The 21,311-nt window shown below is 39.7% G+C and overlaps 1 protein-coding gene across 1 annotated transcript; it reads left to right on the top strand.

The window, feature by feature from the left end:
* Positions 1 to 184: 184 nt before the first annotated feature.
* Positions 185 to 21,283, top strand: LOC147872041 (ankyrin repeat and LEM domain-containing protein 2 homolog). The gene is made up of 9 exons (XM_087359265.1): positions 185 to 690; positions 11,737 to 12,048; positions 12,984 to 13,136; positions 13,987 to 14,207; positions 14,996 to 16,110; positions 17,064 to 17,234; positions 18,176 to 18,332; positions 18,765 to 18,896; positions 19,822 to 21,283. Exons 2-9 carry the CDS (start codon positions 11,758 to 11,760, stop codon positions 20,009 to 20,011), a joined length of 2,430 nt encoding a protein of 809 aa, XP_087215391.1. The 5' UTR covers positions 185 to 690; positions 11,737 to 11,757; the 3' UTR covers positions 20,012 to 21,283.
* The last annotated feature ends 28 nt before the right edge of the window (positions 21,284 to 21,311 follow it).

Below are 21,311 nucleotides of genomic sequence, written 5' to 3'. Positions count from 1 at the left end.
CAATAATAGCATCACTCAAGATTTTGTGCATTAGCATCTTTACCACTGTGCGTAGTTCTTTAATGTAACCATGGAATTAGAATATATGATTGCATAGTGTTCAGTGAAGGATATCTGCGAATTAATTTTAATTTGTTTGATTAACTATTACATCACATAAGTTCTGGTTTCTGTGTCTATTTTTCCCTCCAATTATTTATTTATTTAGTTTAATTCTTCGTTTACGTAATATAAGTTGTTATTGGTGCAGAATGAATATTTAGTTTTTTCAATAGAATTTGGAACCAATTTTAGAGTGTTAGAAAATAATAGTTTCAGTTTAATTGTAATTGTGTTACAAGTTTTCTTTCTTCCCTTTTCTATAATATATGTGGATAGGTGTTCATTTTTCCCTTTGTTAATAAACGTGTGTGAACAGGTTTAATTTAAATGTTAATATAATTTATGACACGTGTGAAGTGTTGGCATACAGCCATGTTTGAATAAACGGAATAATTTTATTTAATTATGAAAATGGTGGTGATGTATTTCTTATATTAAGTGTAATAAGAATTTAGTTCATAATGGATGAGAATAACTATAGTGAACTGTCAAGCCTTTTCTCATTAAATGAGTGGAATGACATGTCAGAATATGATAAAAAACGTAATTACAATCTCCTAGAAAACTACAAGGTTTTGCAATCATCTGGTAAGTTTTTAAACTAGGAACAATTTACTATATTTACTTCAAAGTTACTCAGATACCAATATTAAGTGCTTATTGGCTCGTGTTTTGTGTAAACCCTATAATTAATTATCAACTATTTATATTAAAAAAGTAATATTTATTTTACTTAGGAGTGATTGAAGAGATACAGGCCTACTTTTGGATATTTACTCTGTTAAATTAAACCTTTCTCACTATAGCATCATTTAAACTGACTTTAATGTCATTATTGTCTCATTTACTGCCTCCACACTGACATCTGAAATCACTTTTGATGACAGTTGCTAAGGAAATAACATTGTCCTTTAATTTTCTGAATTGGTCCATGTAGTTATTTTGAAGCTTAAATTTGTTCTATTGTATCACACACTGTTAGTTCAGTTTTATTAAACTACATTGTATCTGATGATTAGTATTTAGGTAGTGGGAGGGTGATGCCAGCAATTTATGTAAAACCACAGTCCTCTGATGTCAGTAATAGGAGACTTTGAGTGCATTATCATTTATACAGGTTTCAAATGTGTTACATATAGAGGCACAAAATTTGGTAATGTGGTGAGTATTCTTCTGTTTTGCACTGTGTACATCCCCAGAATACTGACATTTTTAATGTGATAGCAGAATGTATTCTACATCTTATAATTTGGTACATATCTTTTCTCTACCAATTAATTTCTGAGTCCAAAGAAGGCTTTATCACACACTTCTATTTCTTGGACATTGCTCTTCTGAATGTAAGTTTTGATACAATATTTTATTTATTTTCCGTCTATACACAAACTTAAAATAATGTTGTTTAAAATTATTTAAAATTATAACATTCTCAGTAGACACTGTATCTTGTTACATTTTTTGTATCGACGACATGTTTCAATGTGTATTACATCATCATCAGGTCTATCAATTTTAATATATTTTAAAAACTGTTGTACATTTTGCGTTGCGTTTGTTGATTTATTTTGTTTAATTTTAAGTTTTTGTCTCTTCCTTTTGATTTGGAGGTTGTATTTGGATGTTTTATATCTGTAAAATTAATTTTTCAAGTCGTGATTTTGGATATTGACATAGGAAATATAATAATTTAAAGAGTTAATATGTAATACAAAAGGAAGAGACAAAAACTTAAAATTAAACAAAATAAATCAACAAACGCAACGCAAAATGTACAACAGTTTTTAAAATATATTAAAATTGATAGACCTGATGATGATGTAATACACATTGAAACATGTCGTCGATACAAAAAATGTAACAAGATACAGTGTCTACTGAGAAGGTTATAATTTTAAATAATTTTAAACAACATTATTTTAAGTTTGTGTATAGACGGAAAATAAATAAAATATTGTATCAATAAAACACAAACATGACGCAATTAAGATATAAAATGTAAGTTTTCTTTCTCATATGTCATGTATCCTTGTTAATCTTTGGATAGAATAGTTATATGGGGAAATCTAGAAAGACACAGTTATTATGCAGTCTCTTAAATAAATTACAGTAAGTAATGACGAAAAATGACTGAAACATGACTGCTGCCAATAACAATGATGTAGCTATAATTTAAACTTGAAATACTTATATATGTTTCTTATGTTTGTCTAGAGAAGCCAGCTGAATTTATAGACTGATATTTGTACAATTTTATTATTTTCTGCATAACACTGCAGTACAAATTTTATACAAAACTTGTTGCATTTATGACTCCATCCCGACTTGCACAATTTTGGCTACAATAATTAATTAGTTACTGGCACTGAACAAATTAGTAAATACTGATTTTGCACAGTGGCCATTTTTGTTTGTTTTATATTTTGTACAAAAACAAGCTTCATAGGTTTTATGTTTTTTATAAAACATATTATCATATAAAATTTCAGGAGAGTACATTCAAAGATGTAGGTACTAATCAAACTTCAGAAGTTTAGAAGTACGTGTAGAATGATTTTAATGGAAATTGGCCATTTGTTAATAGTTACTATTGAAACACAAACATAAGCGAAATTGTACTAAATTAAATAAGGAATATCAGAAAAACTATTCTTAATAGAAGTTCTGACAGTAAGATTCTGTAATCTGAATCACTGCTAAGTATATTTTTAGGAAAAATGTTTATGAAAGTAAGAAAATATTCTATATAAGTTAATTACAATTATATGTAAAAAATGTATTTAATTTTTTTGTATAGGTTTGGCTACCAAAAAGCCTGATTTTCTGTGCGTGACAAAGAAAATCCGAGGAACAGAAAAGGAGCACAAAGAATAGACATATTAAGTTCAAACCTCAAATAAAGATGAAAGATGGGAATGTGTCCATTTTAAGTTTCAGGATCAGTTATCACTCTTTTTTATAAAATTTTGTGGCCAATATTTTGGTACATGTTATTAAATATAAAACTGCAATATTATTTACAGCAATAAATAATAGTTAAGTATAGTGACTAAACTCAAGGAGAAAAGTAAAATGTTTCCATAAGGTATAAAGAATTGAATTTGTGATATAACCCAATATTTATATAAGTAATGAGGCCATTATGAGGCCTAAAGCTTGAAACTTATCAGTCTTTGATTTTGAGAGAAAAATTGAGTTATCTGATGAAAATAAATTGTTAAATTTACATCATTAGACTTGAGGGTGCTTATGTAAGTTCACCATTATAGTATTTGAAAAGGTCATCCAAGAGTTTGATTTTCTAATGTTGCACTTGAAGATAAGAATGGCTCATGGGGAATTTTCAATGAGGGCTCTTATTAAGGAAGGGTGTATGCAGGTACTGTATCAGTCTTCTTCCCAGTCCTCTCTTTCCTTCAACCTGGCCTTCGATGATATCACTCAGTAATCCATTCCTTCTCATAATATGTCCCAGCCAGTTAGCTTTCCTTCGTGTAATCTTTGCTCGTCGACTCTCCTCAATACTTCTTCGTTGGTCACTCGATCCGTCCACCTGATCTTCTCTATTCTTCTCCAACACCACATTTCGAAACTCTCCAGGTATTTCTGTTCCTTCTTCCTGAGTGTCCAAGTCTCTGCTCCATACGTAACACTTCACTAGTTTCTTCTTCATCTCCAAGCCCAACTTGCTAGTGAGAAGTATCCTCTTCTTGACGAAAGCTGCCTTGGCCATGGCTATCCTTGCTTTTACCTCCTTGGTGCATAGAGCGTCCGTCGTGCTCCTCGTTCTCCAGCTGTTGGTTTCCAACTACAACGTTCAATGGTTCTGCTCTCGGTGCACCGCACAATAATATTCATTTTACTTATTCTTGTGTCTGGTAAATATAATTTTACGTATTACTTTTACGAGCTGCTCCCTCTGATCCAGTAGCCAAATCAGCCAACATTTCTTCATTAAATCTGGCATGAACAGAGTGCAATGAAAGCCTTTTTAAGGAGTAATTAGATTTGTGTCAGCCCAGCGGATTTCGGCAATTTTATTTATTAAAGTTGCCAAAAAAAGAGAAGAGATTCTGGAACAAACTGTGGATTAATAAAAGACACAAAATACAACTATAAAATTGTCAAGTACAAATTGTAGACATATATGAAAATATAATTCTCACGTATCCTATTAGCCAACATAAAAAAATGATAATATCGCATGTATCACGTTAAAGAGCAGATGAGCATATTATTATCACGGCCTGGAATTGTTAGCCCCGCGCCCAACCCAAAAGTCGGAGAATCACCCCTTGTCGGCTGTCCGCGAATGCTTATCCGAAAACTCCGTATCTGGCGGCCATAATCAATCGTGATCCTGGTTTTGTGTGGACTACGGGGCGAAGTTCCCTCCCTCTCTGTGACCAGTCTTGTTTCTGGGGCCCACCTAGCCTGGTATCCCTTGACCACCGAGGATCAAGCAGGACGAAGCGTGAAGATGACGCTTGGGCACAGGAACAATTATCGAATCAACGAATTATCTGAGGCAGAATCAGAATCAACGCCAGAAAATTCTCTAACTTAACGAAAGTAAAACCTCGAAGTACTCAAGACAAAGCTGACAGGTTATCCAAGCGATTTTCAGTTCGAATCTCGTACAACGACACAATCCCCACCTTGTCGAAGGCAAATTCCTCAGCAGTTCCTCAAATCCGTTTACACATTCGCCCTGTCCCATTCACAATTCATAACAAACTTTGCATCCGCCATTCGAAGCCGTCTGTGAGATTAATGAAACTCTTTGGCTCCATAATCTAAAAAAAAATTCCATCCAATTCCAGCCTCCACTTAAAACACGCCCAAAATATCCGCTTCATCCAATCGCAGTAAACTAACATGTTGGCACCGGCTAACCCCAGTTTCCTGGTTCTTCTCAGTTACTTTAAAGCAAGCACAGAACGTACTCCCGCGATCCATCATTCACAACCATCCTGGCATGTTTAATCAATGGATACGCAACATTATCAGTTGATAGAGCGTTGAAGGAACAAGAATAAACACTACCTTATAAGTCGTGGTGAACGCCTTCTACCTGGTTTACCCAGTATCTCAGCCCTGAAAACAGTGAAGGAGGCCGTGGGGGTAGAAACTTCGAAGTCCTCCCTCTGTAGGCCTCATCTCCGCCTGGACCAGCTTAATTTCTCGATTTCGCACGCACAGTTCACGCTGAGGCGAAAAATCCAATTGTCGGCAGTTGGTAGTCAGTCCAGCGCTTTAAAAACATTCGTGTGCACAAGAACTTGTCAATGGGGCGCATTTTCATACACCTTTTATTCTTATCCACCAAACTACGTGCTTTATTCGGCCGCCGGTCGAATGCGGTAAATTATATTACCACAAAAACTTTTCCGATATTTGGGTAACCCTACAAATTGTACAGCACTTTACTTTTGAGACATCTGGTGGCATCCGTGTTAGTCGACAGTAATACAGAATTAAGCTAGGATTTATCAATGGATTTAATGCTCCTGTGCTACGCCTACTGAAAATGCGTCGTTAAATAAACCACGAATAAATGAAAAATCATTAACTACTATAACCACACAGAATCAGCAGATTAATTTGGAGACACCCGGTAGCTTAAAGGCCTAATCAGTAAACGTTCGTCGTTTAATACGCCCGTAATAATGACCCCAGAAACCAACATCCTAACAGAGACTCGAACAGAGGACTGTGTATTCGTGTCCGTGACCTTAGACCCCGTAATTTCCTCTCCGAAACGAAAGAATTTTGCCTTGGCGTCGATTTCTTCTCGTGGGTGCTTTCCCGTCAACAGAAACCATCTTTGTCGGGTCTCGAACTCGGTGTCGAGGCCTTCGTTTCCGAAATCTCCTCTTCGAAGCAATAAACTCTGATCCCTTCTTCTGTCTCGCTTAGTTTCGGAGCCAAGGGAACCGCCCTTGAAGGAAATCGAACTCAGGACACTTCTTCCAGAGTTCTTGCCTTCCTGCGTTCTCTTATTGGTCAAAATGAATAATCGGGATTCGAAGGAAGGAAACATTTTCCCTGTCGCAGGGGCGATGGGTTCAACAGCGACCGGGCCCCTCAATAATCGTCTCAAAATTAAAAAAGTATAAAAAACACTACGTTATTTTTAAACAAGTGCAAATTAAACTGCAAAATTTCATTACTTTTAAATTAATTTCCTTTTACACAGAAAATATTTAATATTAATAATTGACTTCTTACATTTATGATGGAATGTCAAAAAATTAATACTTGGAGTAATTCAATTTGTATTTCTTTAACTAGAAAGAATGTGTAAATATGAAACGCAGGTGCTCATATAAAATATTAACAGCTGCGCGAAAGATTGGAATTTGTAAAGCATATCTGCGACGGTCACGTGCAACAATCTCGGCCGGCATGCCATAAGGTTCATTTCTCATTTCTTATGCACGCCTGAATGAACCGTATTGCACTCCCTCTACTGACTGTTGCGTCTCAGGTTAAGGATTTTCCTTAAGTTAACGGGGGAGCGCCGTAACAAAACCCCGGTGTACGTCTCTGGGGTGAAGGACGTACGCAGCTTCCTGCATAGGATTCGCGCGGAGTTGGCCTGCGGGATCGTGGCGCAGATGAAGGGAGACCTTCTGGCTCTTGTGCCTGAGACCGCCGACGGGTTCCGGGCCACCGTCAGGGTCCTGCGGTCCCTCGATGAGGGCGAGGGTGTGAGTTTTCACACATTCTCCCTCCCTGAGGATCGGTGCGTGCGCCTGCTGATTAAAAACCTGGGAGTGCGCATGCCTGAGGCCGAGGTACGCGAGGAGCTGGCCGCCATGCACATTGCTGTGCAGGGGGTCATGCAACTGCGATCGAGGCGCCGGGCCATGGACCAGGACGGTGACCGTCCCCTTACGCCACACTTTATAGTGTCGATAGCACGAGGCCCCGACGTGGCGAAAGTGCGTTCCCTTACTGAGATCTGCGGTCTGCGGGTCAAGGTAGAAACATATGTTGCACCAAAGGGGCCCATGCAGTGTAAACGGTGCCAACGCTTCGGGCACACGCAGCGGAACTGCGGTTATGCACCCAGGTGCGTGGCCTGCGGGGACGCTCACCCATCCGGGTCGTGTGCCACCCCCAAGCAACAACTTAAGTGCTGCAGCTGCGGAGGCAACCACACTGCGAACTATAGAGGTTGCAGTAAGTGGAAGGAAGCCAAGACGGCCGCTGCACAGCGTGCGAAAGGGGATCGCGGCCGAAAGGACGACGTCTCCACGCGCCTGCCAGCGCCCAAATCGGCGCTAGCTAAGCCTTCCCTCGAGCAGGAGAACTTGGGCCCTGGGTGGAACCACGTGGTCCGTGGTGGCCGCGTCGTCAAGGCTGCGGCTATGAAGAACCCCGCCCCAACGCCAACTGGAGCCATTGTACAGACTGAGCGGCAGACTATCCCCAAGGGCGGCCGTGCCAAGCCCGCTCGTCCTGTGGCGCCGGTGGCAAATCCCACAGCACCTGCTCTCAAGAAGACTGACCCCACCCCACCCAAGGGTCAATCACCGCTCCAGGACATCTCAGATATCCTGGAAACCCTCTCACCACGGGTCTGCATTGAGTTGACACGACGTCTCCTCGCCGCGATCCATTCACTCCCCCCCGGGGGGTCTCGTCCGCGAGCCCTCCTCAAAACCGTTCTCCTCTTCATGGCCGACAATGACTGCACGGCCTAGAGGACACGGTAGCAAGGCCTTGCGGCTGGCTTACTGGAACGCCGACGGTGTCCGCGACAGGAAGCTGGAGCTGGAGCAGTTCCTCGGTGACTACGGAGTCGATGTTTGCCTCCTGAACGAGACGCACCTCACGTCGGGTCGGGCCTTGAGGTTCGCGAACTACGTTTGCCACCGTACGGACCGCCCGACGCTAGGGGGTGGCACAGCGATCCTTGTCCGCAGGGGCATTGATCATTACCCTGTGCCGGTATCGGGTCTACAACAACTAGAAGCAACCGCCATTCACCTGGTACTGGCAACCAGGAAAGTCAAGCTAGTGGCGGCATACCTCGCACCCACCCGGCCATGGATAGAGTCGGACCTGACCGAGTGCTTGAGCGGGGGTTTCCCGGTCCTCTTGGCTGGTGACCTCAACGCGAAACACACGGACTGGAATTCTAGCCTTATCTCTACTAGGGGCTCGCTCCTGCGTGATTACGCCAACAGAAATTCCTGCTTCATCTACGGGCCGGATTCTCCAACCACGGCTCCCTACACACACAACGCCACACCTGACGTCCTTGATATTGTCCTCATCAAGGACTTCGTCCTACCGGTGCACCTGACTGTCTGCCCCGCACTCAGCTCAGATCACCTGCCCGTCCTCGTCGACACCACGTGCCGATCGTCCTTTCAAAACCTGCCTGATCGCCCGGACTTCGCGAGAATGGACTGGGCTGCATTCCAGGCTTGCCTCGAAAGCAGACTACCGGGGAACCCCGTGGTAAACGACGAGGAAGAAATTGACAAGTGCGTCGAGGAGCTGACCAGTGCTATCCTGGAAGCCACAGCAGCGTCCGCTCCCAAGCTTCGACCCCGCATTGACAGGCGACCGCTTCTACCCGCTAGTATTCGAGATGAAATACGCCTGAAGAACCGGCTGAGGAGGCGATGGCAGGTCACAAGAGACCCCGCTCTTAAGACCCAGGTCAATCGACTCCAGAGGTCGGTGACCTATCGTCTCAACGAGTGGCGGAACGAACAGTGGAGCGACACGCTCGAATCCTTGGACTGCGAGGACCAGTCGCTTTGGAAAATGACCAAGCGTGTGATGCGAGTCCCCACTCCGTCGCCCCCCTTCTTAGTGATGGGAGGACTGGCTCTCTCGAACCCCGAGAAGGCAGAAGCCCTAGCCGACAGCCTTGAGGTCCAGTTCCAGCCGGTAGACTACCCGTCGGACCTGACTACAATTGACATGGTTAACGAGGCGATGCGAGCATACGAGTATGCCCCTGTAAATGAACCAAAATTAACCAGTCCATCGGAGGTCGCCCAGGCCATCAAGGGACTCAAGCTTGGCAAGGCTCCGGGCCCCAACGGTATACCGAACAGGGTCCTGAAACATCTCCCACGACGCGCGGTAACCTTTCTCACGAAAGTGTTCAACGCGGTCCTTCGCAGGCAACACTTCCCCTCGGCATGGAAACACGCTCGAGTGGTGTCCATACTGAAGCCGGGGAAGGACCCCACGCTACCTTCTTCCTATAGACCCATCAGTCTTCTCGACACGGTCGGCAAACTCTGCGAGAAAATCCTACTAACGAGGGTCCTACACGAGGTCAGTGAACGCGGGCTGCTGCGCGACGAGCAGTTTGGGTTTCGACCCAGACACAGCACATCGTTACAGCTGGCTCGCCTCGTCGAAAGGGTCAACAGAAACCTTGATGAGAAGCGGCTAACCGGCGCGGTTTTCCTGGACGTGGCCAAAGCCTTCGACACAGTCTGGGTCCAAGGCCTCCTATACAAACTGACCGTCCTCAACTTCCCGTCGTACTTGGTAAAAACCATCTCTTCCTACCTCGCTGACCGGACATTCCAGACATCCTTCCAGTCGGCCATGTCCACACGTCGTACCATGCGGGCTGGAGTTGTGCAGGGCGGAATTCTCTCCCCTGTGCTCTTCAGTCTGTATGTCAACGACATACCCACACCGTCCCGCCACGTCGAGTTAGCACAATACGCGGACGACACGGCTCTAGTAGTCACGTCCCGTAGCCCAACGCTTCTCGTCAGGTATCTGGAGACCTACCTCAGTAGACTTGAGCTCTGGCTCAGGGCCTGGAGGATTGCTATCAACGTCTCGAAGAGCACCGCGGTTCTCTTCATTTCCGCGAGAAGACACATCCAACAGCCCCGAGCAGTGCAGTTCCTCGGACAGCCGATCCAATGGGTCAAAACAGCACAGTATCTGGGGGTCACCCTTGACGCCGGGCTTACTTGGTCGGCGCACGTCAACCAAGTGGGAAAGAAGGCAGCGCAACGATTAGGTGTGCTAGGCCCGCTTATCAATAGGAGAAGTGGCCTGTCAATCAGGAACGGTGTACTACTCTATAAGCAGCTCATCCGTCCCATAATGGATTACGCATGCCCGATCTGGAGGTCAGCTGCCCACAGCCACGTCCAGAAGCTGCAAGTTCTGCAATCCAAGTGTCTTCGAATTGTTACTAACGCGCCCTGGTACGTTAGTAACAGGCAAATACATGAGGATCTGGGGGTCCCTTTCTTTGCCGACCACATCAGAGCACTAACTGAGAGGTTTGACTCGAGGTTAGCTGGTGTGGGGAACCCCTTAGTTCGGCAACTCGGAAGACACTCGTGCCGAATGAGGGCTGCCAGAGTTCACCCAAGGGCAACCGAGGGCGACTGATGTTCAGCAGGCCAGCCGAAGCCATCCCCAAAAGACGGCCAAGTCAGCACAACGAGTGGTTAGACTACTCGGCTACCCTGACTGAGGTTTTTCGTGCTTTCCTCAGTTGTAAGGCGAATGCCAGGGTATAACTTAATAGGGGCACGGCCCGCCACCCTTCCCCCCGATCATGGAGGCCATCAGCTGAAGTGATCTTCCCCCCATGCCGCAGAGGCCTTCAGCCGAAACGGCCCCTCCCTCTCTGGGTTCATACCCCAGAGACCCAACCAACCAAATTCCTTCGACAACTTGCCTGACAGGATAACCTCCCATCAGCAGCAACAAATCCCAGTTTGAATGGTCGAGGCTCCCGCCACGACGAAACCCCGTTAGCGTTAGCAAAATTTCCGTTCTTATATTACGACCGTTTACCATTTCCAGCAATGCGTCTTGTGCGCAGGAATGGTTTCACCTAGGTAGGGACGATGCTTGCGCTTGCGCAGGCCTCTGCCCTCAGTTAGCTTCTTTGGTTGGTTGGTTTAGTGTATGGTTACTTTCAGCAGGATTCAGTAAAGGTGAACACAACCGATAACTCTGTGGCCGCAGTAACTGACATGTTTGTTGAAAAATGTATTAATGAAAGTTTATGACCAACTTGTTTCCCAGACCTCACACTGTGTGATTTTTATTTATGGGGTAGCTTGAAAGACAAAGTGCATAAAATAAATCAAAGAGAATATTGAGGAAGCAATATTCAAGATTTTCCCAGCAAGCAGCAGTGTGTGAACTGGAGTGTGCTTTGCTGTGCATTTTTATTAAAATAAAAGTCAATGTTGTTCTTTGACATTTATCTTGAGATCCAAATGTAAAACAGAGAAGAATATCCATGTTCTTCTTTGATTTCAACTCTTATGGGGATTTACCATTTTTTCTTGGTACTTTCAACCTTAATTCCACTGGGAACTACAGTAAGATGTGTCACAGTCTTTAATTTATATATTATTTATTTATTTTACGTTAGCTGTAATTTACTCTATAAACTTATAAATCATTATGCTTTGTTGTGCCTGACGGTAAAAGTGAATAATCTATTCATTATCAATAATGACCTGCAACTATAGAATATCGCTAGCAGAGAATTGTACATAATTGTCAGTTATTATTCATAAGTGATATTTAATCACTATTACTGCACATTTACATGACAAATGATCAAATTTAAATAATTTATTTACTGTTTCTTTGTCTTTTCAGGTTTAGGAAGGCTCACGGTATAACGCAATGCATGTAGCAGCCAAGGCTTGTGACGCACAAATATGTGATCTAATTCTACAGACAGTGAGCAATGTTGCATTTATTCAGTTGCTGTATGGAGATGATGATGCTGCCAACTGTGAGGACCGAGCTCGTATCTTGTTGGATCTTTACCTGAATACTCCTGATAAGGCCCTCAATGAGACTCCGATACATTTTGCAGTTAAATTGGGAGCTCTTTCAGTTGTAGATGTATTGGTGTCTTATCCACAATGTGATAGACATGCGAGGAATAAATATGGACAAACACCAAGAGATGCAAGTAACATGTATTTTCATTATCATATATACATCACAGTATTCTTCAGGAGTGAGTACTTGGTATAAAATATTTATGTTATTCTTTGTGCTTCAACTAAGAAGAATGTGATTGGTTGGGAATGTAGTATGATGGGAGAATCAAGAAATATGTACAAAGTTCTGTTTGGGAAACCGTAAGACAAGAGGTCAAGGCATAGGTGGAAGTTGGTCAAAAGTATTATTTGAAAAAGTGATGGCGCATCAAATTCCATGAAATGAGGGAATTTTTTTGACTATTTGAATGACAGAAATTTTTAAGGAAAATTCCTCTACCTTGGAGTTAGTTGGTCCAAAATATTTCTCAGTTTGTAAAAAAGTGATAATATAACCCAGAAATTTAAGTATATCATAAAGTATTTAGCACATTGACATTTTAAAATATTGTTTGTAAGAATTTGTGAAGGCCTTTCTTTTAGAGTTTTACCAAGGATCTCATTTACGTACTTATAAACCTTTTTTTTCTCTACACTTTGCATAAAGTGTTTAGAGATGTCAGTGATAATGAAATTATTATATATATACAGTATATGATTCCATTTTAAAGTTTAGAAATTTGATATAATTGAATGTGATGTGACGATAATTATGAATTGTGAATAGATAAGAGTCTGTCATGGCTTATGTCAGTTCCATGAAATTGCCTGGAGAGACTCACAAACAGAAAAATGACAATCCAGATAGTCATTAGACTGGTCAAGATTCAAACTAGCTAACCTCCCTAATACAAATGTGGAGTGCTGCCAGAGGACCAGTCTGCTTGCTGAGATGTAGGATTTTACATAGCTGAAACAATTAAAATAGTGTGGCTACTTCCTGTAACCCGTTATATGTACATAACGTTATTTCTATCTTACTTACCATTCTCATGATTTCTCCTTCTTCTTTTTTTCCAGGTTATCTGCAGTCGTGTTTCCTCTCCAGATGAAAGTCTAAGGCAAAAACTGTCAAATTTACTGGATGAGATGTTTTATGTTCCTGTACTTAGATCAGAGGATAATTCTGTACAGCCTACTGTTGGTGATCCATTCTCTCCTGCTTGCCCTCTGGTTGGTAATAAATTGTTTTTACACATGTATTCACTATGCAGGGTCCTGTCGAGAAATTTAAATTAGTCAGAGAATTCTCTCATATCAGAGCACGTAGTTTTCAAAGTGAAGCTGAGACAATTCAGGGTGTTCACAGGATGTCTGGAGATTCATTTCTAGCAGGAATGTTGACAGTTACTTCGTTACCATGTTTAGACCCCACACACTGCTTATTTGATGGATGCAAGGAGGTTTATATGTTCTGTCTCATGTATTGTGTGTGTACTTCATATGTAACCAAAACTATCAAATATAACAGTTTGTAAAATCTTTTACTTAACGTGAAATGTTTTGTCACAATTTTTTTTTCGTCATCATATTGCCTCGCACCGAAGAGTACAGATTAAATGTGTTCCTCTCAAAACACCTTGATTAAACCTTTTTTGAATTTTTTTGTAGATGTTCTATTTTTATGTGCTTAATAGCTGTTTTCCATTATTTAATTGTATCTTGACTTTATTATATTTTGAATGCCTTCTGAATTTATTTGTCTTTGTGTTTCAGTTTTCAGTTCTATAGGAAATAATCTAGGGACTGTGTCCTTTTAGGTAGGGTGATCGCCATACACCACCTACTGTTGTCCCCTTGGTCCATTCTTGATCAAGGAGACTGGGCTCCATGAGCTGACAGTGCATATATATCTATACTACACCCACCCAATCACCAATGAAATCAACCTGTCAGTCTCTGGTGTTGGAGGCAGACACAGTCTGTGAAATGCAGAAAATTAACTTCATACAAACATGGCTCATCATCAGAGGAGACGTCATTCTATTAATTTACTGTTTGTTCTAAAATGTTTATTCATCAGGTATTAAAAGCTGATCCACTTAATGGAAGGATGGAAATCCGGGCTTATGCAGGACCAATGAATCATGAAAAAGCAATCGTGTTCCAGAAGAAGTGGAAGACTCCTCCTCGGATGCCTCGGACTCCAAAGCAGAATGCCTGCAGACATTCATATACAGGAAGTCTGAGTTGTCATGCATTTAGACTGCTGGATGTTGAGAAAGGATTAGAAAGAGTTGGCAGGTGGGAGATACGGACGACTTCAAGCTTATGTTTCTTTCACTTTGCTTTAGTGAGACACTGTTTGCCCAAATCTAAGTGGTTCTTGAAGTCAGAGCTTCAAATATAGAAATTATTTTACTCAACAAACAGTTATATTCTTATGTATTATAAGATAAATGCACCATGACCTGAGAAAGGGCAAGAGTAGTTGGTGCCCCATGTGAACCTTTAGCCTTGCACGTCCCAGTTAACCTCTAAAAGCGAATATTGTGCATATGTAATTTCAAATGAAGTTTAGATTATGAAGCAAAATGATATGTTACTGTTACTGAATGTATAGATTTTAAAATTTAGAACCTCACGAGGCAGTCTGTTTGACAGGAAAATGCTGACTCCACTACTCACACATCAGCCAATCATAAGTAATATCAAGCATTGTTGATGGTAAATTACAAAGCCATTTATTCTTTCCTTCCATTTCATCTTTCTGTATTTAGATGCGTGTTTTATTCTACTTTATGCTGTTTCTCTGCCTCTTATTATTCATTCAGTTTTGTTGACAGTGTTCCTCAGTTTTTCCATATAAAAATAATGGGATGCAAGAAAATGTTTTTACTATTTTCACATGAAATAATATTAGTATATTTGTTTTAGTAGTAGAATGGTGTCCTGCTCAAACAGTTTCAGTTAGTAGCTTGATGTTATTGGCCAAAGAAAATGTTGACCATGAAGCATAATGCAAAGGAAGAAAATATCTGCTTTACTTTGCCCGAAAGTATAATATATTTTGTGCCTGTGATTTCTTACAGGAACCTGGCTGAGGAATTCAGGGTTGGTTGGAATGAATATTGGCCATTTCTTGATACATTTACAAATTTGGCCTCTGAGGATGGGCTTCAGAAACTTGAGGCTTATCTGAAGAACAGATTTCAGGAGGCTGCACAGAAACCATATTCAACGAAGGAGTGTTTTGATAGTTCAGAATGTGTAGTGAATGGTTGTGTATCATCTTTAACAGAGTATAGTGAAAATCAGTCAGTTGATGATGAGATTAGTCCAGTGTCAATTCTGTGCCTTGCTTTTAAAGCGTGCAGTCTGTCTGACACCAGTCCAGTTAAACCACTAGTAGAGAATGCGTTTAAGACCAAATCAAATGTGTACAGTCATCGAAAAGTGGATGCAAATGCTGGCATGGAAGATGAAACTCTGTTGAATCCAGGTCTTAGCCCATTCTTATGTGTAGAAAAATCTTGTTGTGTGTTCGCTAAACGAATGTTTGATGGACTCGCGGTTGTTGGTCGTAGTGTACGGGTTAGTGATTCAGTGCCTGACATGCTTGATCCAGAAATTAGGCATCTCCAAGATCTTGTCAGCAGTTTTAAAGATGACGCCAGATTCGCATCTGTCGATTTTAATCTCGTTCACTCTCGAATCGCCGTAATTGTAGCAGCAAAGCTTATTGAGCTTACTAGTGATGAACTGGAATTTGTCGTGTCTGGTCTTCAATCTACAGTTTCCCCATTGTCGTGTTCTTATTCAGATGAAGAGGATGATGTGAGCGTATGTTACCGTGATGCACATGCATATGCTGAACACCAAAGAAAAACCAATTGTGAACGTAATCAGGTAAAATGTATTGCCGAGTATATTCTTTGCGCCTTAGAAATACAAGGAAATGGTAAAGACACAGACAAAACCAGTGGTGCTAAGAAAGATATCCATGTCCGAACAGAAGAAGAATGTATGAGGATTTGGTCTGATGCTTCACAGTGCTTATGCTTCAGACAAAATCATAATTTTATGAGAAATGCTAGGAAAGGTTGGTCCTTCAAGAGAAATCATGTGCGGTCTACATCTGACAAAGCTAACACACAATCTTCATCAGATGGAATTACAAGACGACTTACATTTGTAGAAGATAATGGTGAGTGCATATTTGTTACGTTGTTTGCATAAAATAAATGTAGAATTTAATTTTATTTATTATTTGTAGAAATTATATTAGTTTATGTAAGGTACCTTTATTCCACCTTAAAAATGTAGTGATACTCGGGGATTAACAAAGCACTGAAAATAAATATATATCCATCACCATTTCAGTTCCATCTAGTGATAATTCTTCATTATTTGAACCCCTGAACTAAAGTAAGTAAATGCTGAATGTGACTAAAAATTGTTTATGTATGTATTTATTTATTTGTGGTTTATTTAATGATACTGTCAGTAGTTGAGATTACTTAGCATCAAATGATGAGATGAGTAATGAATAATGAATTTGAAAGGATATGGAAGAAGGTGGACATGGTCTGATCCCAGAATTTGCAGGGAAGTCCTGAGTAAAACCATGAAAAACCTTAGGATAACTAGTCTCCAGGCTAAGATTTAAATCATATGCCCCAAATAAGAAGCAGGAGAATTACGGATTTTTTGTTGGAATCAGTTCGTGTGATGTAGGTTGAAGTCTTTGACACTCCCAAATGTAACTGAGCGACCTTTGTAACAAATCAAATTTTTACCCATTCACGCCTATACTCGCTGCATATACTGGTCTCTTTCTTGAAAACATAAGTCCTCCAAGTGTTAGGGTTTCCAGTGAGTGGAGTTTGTAGAATCAATTTGTTCTTGAAAAATCATACAAGTTTAGAATGTCTAAAAAGAGATTTTTAGCAGTACCAATATTTTACTTCTGTAGATGGTGCTGTGAATGCTGTAAATACCATTGCATTCTATTCTTCTTCTGTGACACTCAGGGGATTTTAGACAATATAGTTACTGTTACAATTGATCTCCTTCCTCATATTCATTATTGTTGATCCTATTAGCATATTGTACATTATAATAAATAATGAAGCTAATTAATTATGTACTTTCCACTAGATTCTGACCAGCAGTGTGATAGTACAAGAATTAGTGAGATGGAAGGTTCCATTCATGAAACACACTGTAATCTGAAAGTGAGCAGCTTTAAAAAGAGACAGACATATAATTCAGAAACTAATAAGTTACATCAAATGACATACATATCATCAGGTGGTGAGTTTTTAGAAGGTAAGATTTCTGATGCGTGTTTTTATGTACATGTCTTTTTAAAATGGAAATTTATGCTAATATAAGTGCTGGAGACTGAATATTGTATGGTGCAGCGTTTCTCAACCTGTGGTACACGTACCACTGGTGGTATGCGAACTAAGTAAGAAAAGCAGAAGATAATATTAACATAAATAAGATTTCCCTGAACGAATTTGGTTAGTGGTACATTTAGTGTGTTAAATTAGAATTAGTGGTATTCCAGCGAAAAAGGGTAAGAACCCCTGGTTTAGTGGAATACAGGGCTAGTCTAAGTGATGTTTACGATATGAAAGAAGTAATACGTTCAATGAAATTCAGATGCACAAAATTGGTACCAATGGAAAGAGAAACTCTCCAAGTTTTGTTTTAGTACATCACAGGTGTTCAATGCGAGCCCCCTTGGTAACTCGGCACACATCCAGCCTGTAGTCGAGTTCCTCCCAGACACGTTGCAGCATATCATGATCGATTGCTGTAATGGCTTCTGGCAAGGTCTGTGGTGAGGGTTGCATGAAGAATATCTTTGATGAACTCCTACAGAAAAAAATTACAGGGCATCAGGTCCGGTGAATGTGGAAATCCAGGACACAAAAGGCTCCTCTGCCTTCGTTGGCAGTAATTTTCTGTCATATCGCCCCTGGCGGCGAACAGTGTTACTATGCGGCCGCGAAGTATACCAACATAAACTTGGAGAGTTTCTCTTTCCATCGGTACCAATTTTGTGCATCTGAATTTCATTAAACGTGAGTAACGTGTTTCAAATCGGGAACATCATTTAGATTAGCCCTGTATAAAGACCTGAAGGGACTAGTTGTAATTTACAGAATGTAGGGGTTCTGACCATATAATTTTATGAAATGTATAGATGGTAGCCTCTAACAGATCATGTCTTATGCATGTGAGTTTTATTTGTATTCCAGATGATGATGATGATGAATATTTCACACCACCATCAACACCTGCAAAACTCAGCAGAAATGAAGTACATTCATACTGCGATGATGATGATGATGATGATGATGGCGATGACGCTGAAATGTTAACACCAGTCGAATGGGCAGATGTTTTTATACAAGGGTAAATACTGAATATCACATAAAGCAAAGAGTAGAATAATTTTTCTACCCACTACTGCTGCTACATTTATTTAACCAAAATGTTGGGGAAAGTTTTTTTGCCTGCTGCATAGAATTCATATTTGCCTTGTCAGCAGTTCGTCATTCATGAAATCTTTATCTGACAGTGAAGTACCCAAACACACTAATTGTTACCTAATTTTTGTAGACAGTAAAATTTTAATCACTTAAAGTGGTAATGATTGCTAGAAGCTGTATTTTGTTGTTTCTTCATCTTGTAATTTTCAAACGCCTGTGCTGCCATGTAGTCTTATATGTGGTTAGCAACATTTAGATCTAATGATGAAAAATCTGTAACCACCTTAAAGAGTGCCCAGAATACTAAGTATATGAGCACAAAATAGTCTTATTGAAATATAATTTTTTTTTCTAGTGACTCACCTACCAAGTTGGATGCCACTGTAATGCAGGCATTGGATGGCTTAAATATAGACCCTATAGAATATCCTAACATTTATAGATGGCGACATTTGGTTTTGCTGTACTCTGAAAGTGTGAGAGCCATGTAAGTAATGTGTCTAATGTAAATAAAATTAGTTAGTAATAAATCAAAATGACATTTACGATAATTCCAACTTTTATGGTTCCCAGAAAATTTTTACATTCAATTTTTGTATGTACTGCATTTTCCATGGACAATCCATAGTACTCTATGTTGTATGAAGTGTACAAGTTCAATTTGTTGTCCATTGTTTGTATTTGTATTATCTTTGTACAGAATATTAATTAAATTAAAAAAGAATTATGAACACGTTCCTAGCCATCCATAGTATTTCATCTGTTTTCACTTTCAAACTAAATAGTAAATATCTTGTTTGGAATGTTCATGTGGAAATGGATTGTTAAATTGTGTAATTTTGCTTACAAGATAATGGTTTTAGCTTTAATAATATTTCTGTTATGTTCCACTTTGAAGTTTCTGATTGTTAAATTGATTTAATATTTTTCTTGTATTTCGATAAACACAGAAAGTTTTTTAAAACTCCTTTTTGTCAGAGTAGAGTTTCTCGTATGTGCATATGGATAATAACAAGAAGACATGTATAAAGTGAAGCTTTCATGATAGACTCTCAGGTTACAAGCCATGTCAGGTGGCTGAATGGTGAATGAACCATATTTTCTGCCAACATTGTGAGAGAAATCTGTGTTCTCATCCTCAGGGCTCAGATTTGTTACGCAGCAGCCTTGAGGATGAGAGCAGGGGTTGTTTTCGAAACGTTGGCAGAAGATATGGTCTATTCACCATTCAGCCACCTGATGCGGCTTGTAACCCGAGTCTTTCATCAACAAGAAGACATGTTTTTCAAATTTTAAACTAAATGTCTGTGGAAAATAAAGTTGAATTACAAAGAAGTGGAAATGGTGGACAGAATTTGTGAATGGACATTAAGAAGGTAAAACATTTTAATTATATGTCTTGTAACTTTCAGATGGTCCAGTCCTCTTCCTTCGAGGCCTAAAGCAAGAACTAGAATGCTTCAGACACCTGTCGCAGATTCTTCACAATACCAAAAAGGTATGCAGTGTTCCACTCCTCCACAGGCATGGCACAAAATTACAGGATCATATTCACCATTAAGTCATCAGGGGTTGAAAAGAAAAATACTTATGAAATTCTAATAGCCTATATTTTATAATTAGAAATATGTTTATCTATATCTAGATGTAGTAAATTCTGATGTTTGTACTTATAAAGAATGGGATTGTTAAATTTGTATTATCAGATATTAGAACATTTTAATGCAATGGATAGTTTATTATGTAGGAAGCACATGTGGGATATTTTCACATGATCTTAAAATTTTATGCAGGTAAGGAATAAAAGATTCTTAAAAGAATAAGAAGAAGAAGAATTGATCAGTAAAGGAAGTCAGCAATAAGAGTATTTCTTAAAAAAAAAATCTCAAATAGAGATAATTCCATATGTTCACAAATTAAACTTTAGGCTTCTTGGACGTAGGACCCAGTGATTCATTCACCTTTTTTGTCTCAGTTTACTGTATAATTTTTCTTGCCATTATATTATTATCAATAATGACCTGCAATTATAGAATATCGCTAGCAGAGAATTGTACATGATTGTCAGTTATTATTCATAAGTGATATTTAATCACTATTACTGCACATTTACATGACAAATGATCAAATTTAAATAATTTATTTACTCATTTACGTGCATATAAACCTTTTTTTCTCTACACTTTGCATAAAGTGTTTAGAGAGGTTAGTGATAATGAAATTATAAATACTGTACAGTATATGGTTCCATTTTAAAGTTTAGAAATTTTATATAATTAGGCATACGTGGAAGTTGGTCAAAAGTATTATATGAAAAAGTGATGGCCCATGAAATGAGGGAATTTTTTGACTACCAGAATCAGTTATTTTGTGTGTTCATATGTCCAATTAAGTAAAACCAGGCTTTGTCAGTAAAGAACAATACTTGTGGGTCAGTGAATCTTCATTCATTGTCTGGATAAACCAGTTGCATAAATGTTTTATTATAGCTGGGTCTCGTGGTGAAGTTTCATTAATTTTATAGCAGTTCTTGCCAAGAAGACTGAAACATCTTATTGCTAGACTAGATAGAATGCTAAATTTAATTAGGTACTACTTCTACTTTAGATAGCTTATTGGTTTTTATACAATAGTCTTGTTTGGTCTAAATTGGAGTATGGATCTGTTACTTGGAATTCTATTACGTCCACTGATTCTACCAAAGTTGAAAGAATTCAAAGGAAATTTGCTGCTTTATGTCACGCCAGATTTTTTAATGGCCTAAGTGACTATAATTATGAAGACGTTTCAGTGAGGATAAATTTTCTTTGACTGCACCTGCTGAGGAGCCATCTTGATGCTCTCTTTCTCATTAATATATTTAAAGGTAAAATTTGCTGTCCATCTATTTTGGATTCAGTTT

The sequence above is a fragment of the Zootermopsis nevadensis genome, unplaced genomic scaffold (genome assembly GCF_977971745.1).
Source record: "Zootermopsis nevadensis isolate Lab colony 2312 unplaced genomic scaffold, Znev_1.0 Znev_ptg000031l, whole genome shotgun sequence".
NCBI classification, from domain to species: Eukaryota; Metazoa; Arthropoda; class Insecta; order Blattodea; family Termopsidae; genus Zootermopsis; species Zootermopsis nevadensis.
The sequence above is the reverse complement of the archived record's forward strand: the minus strand, read 5'-3'. Positions and strand labels throughout refer to the sequence as shown.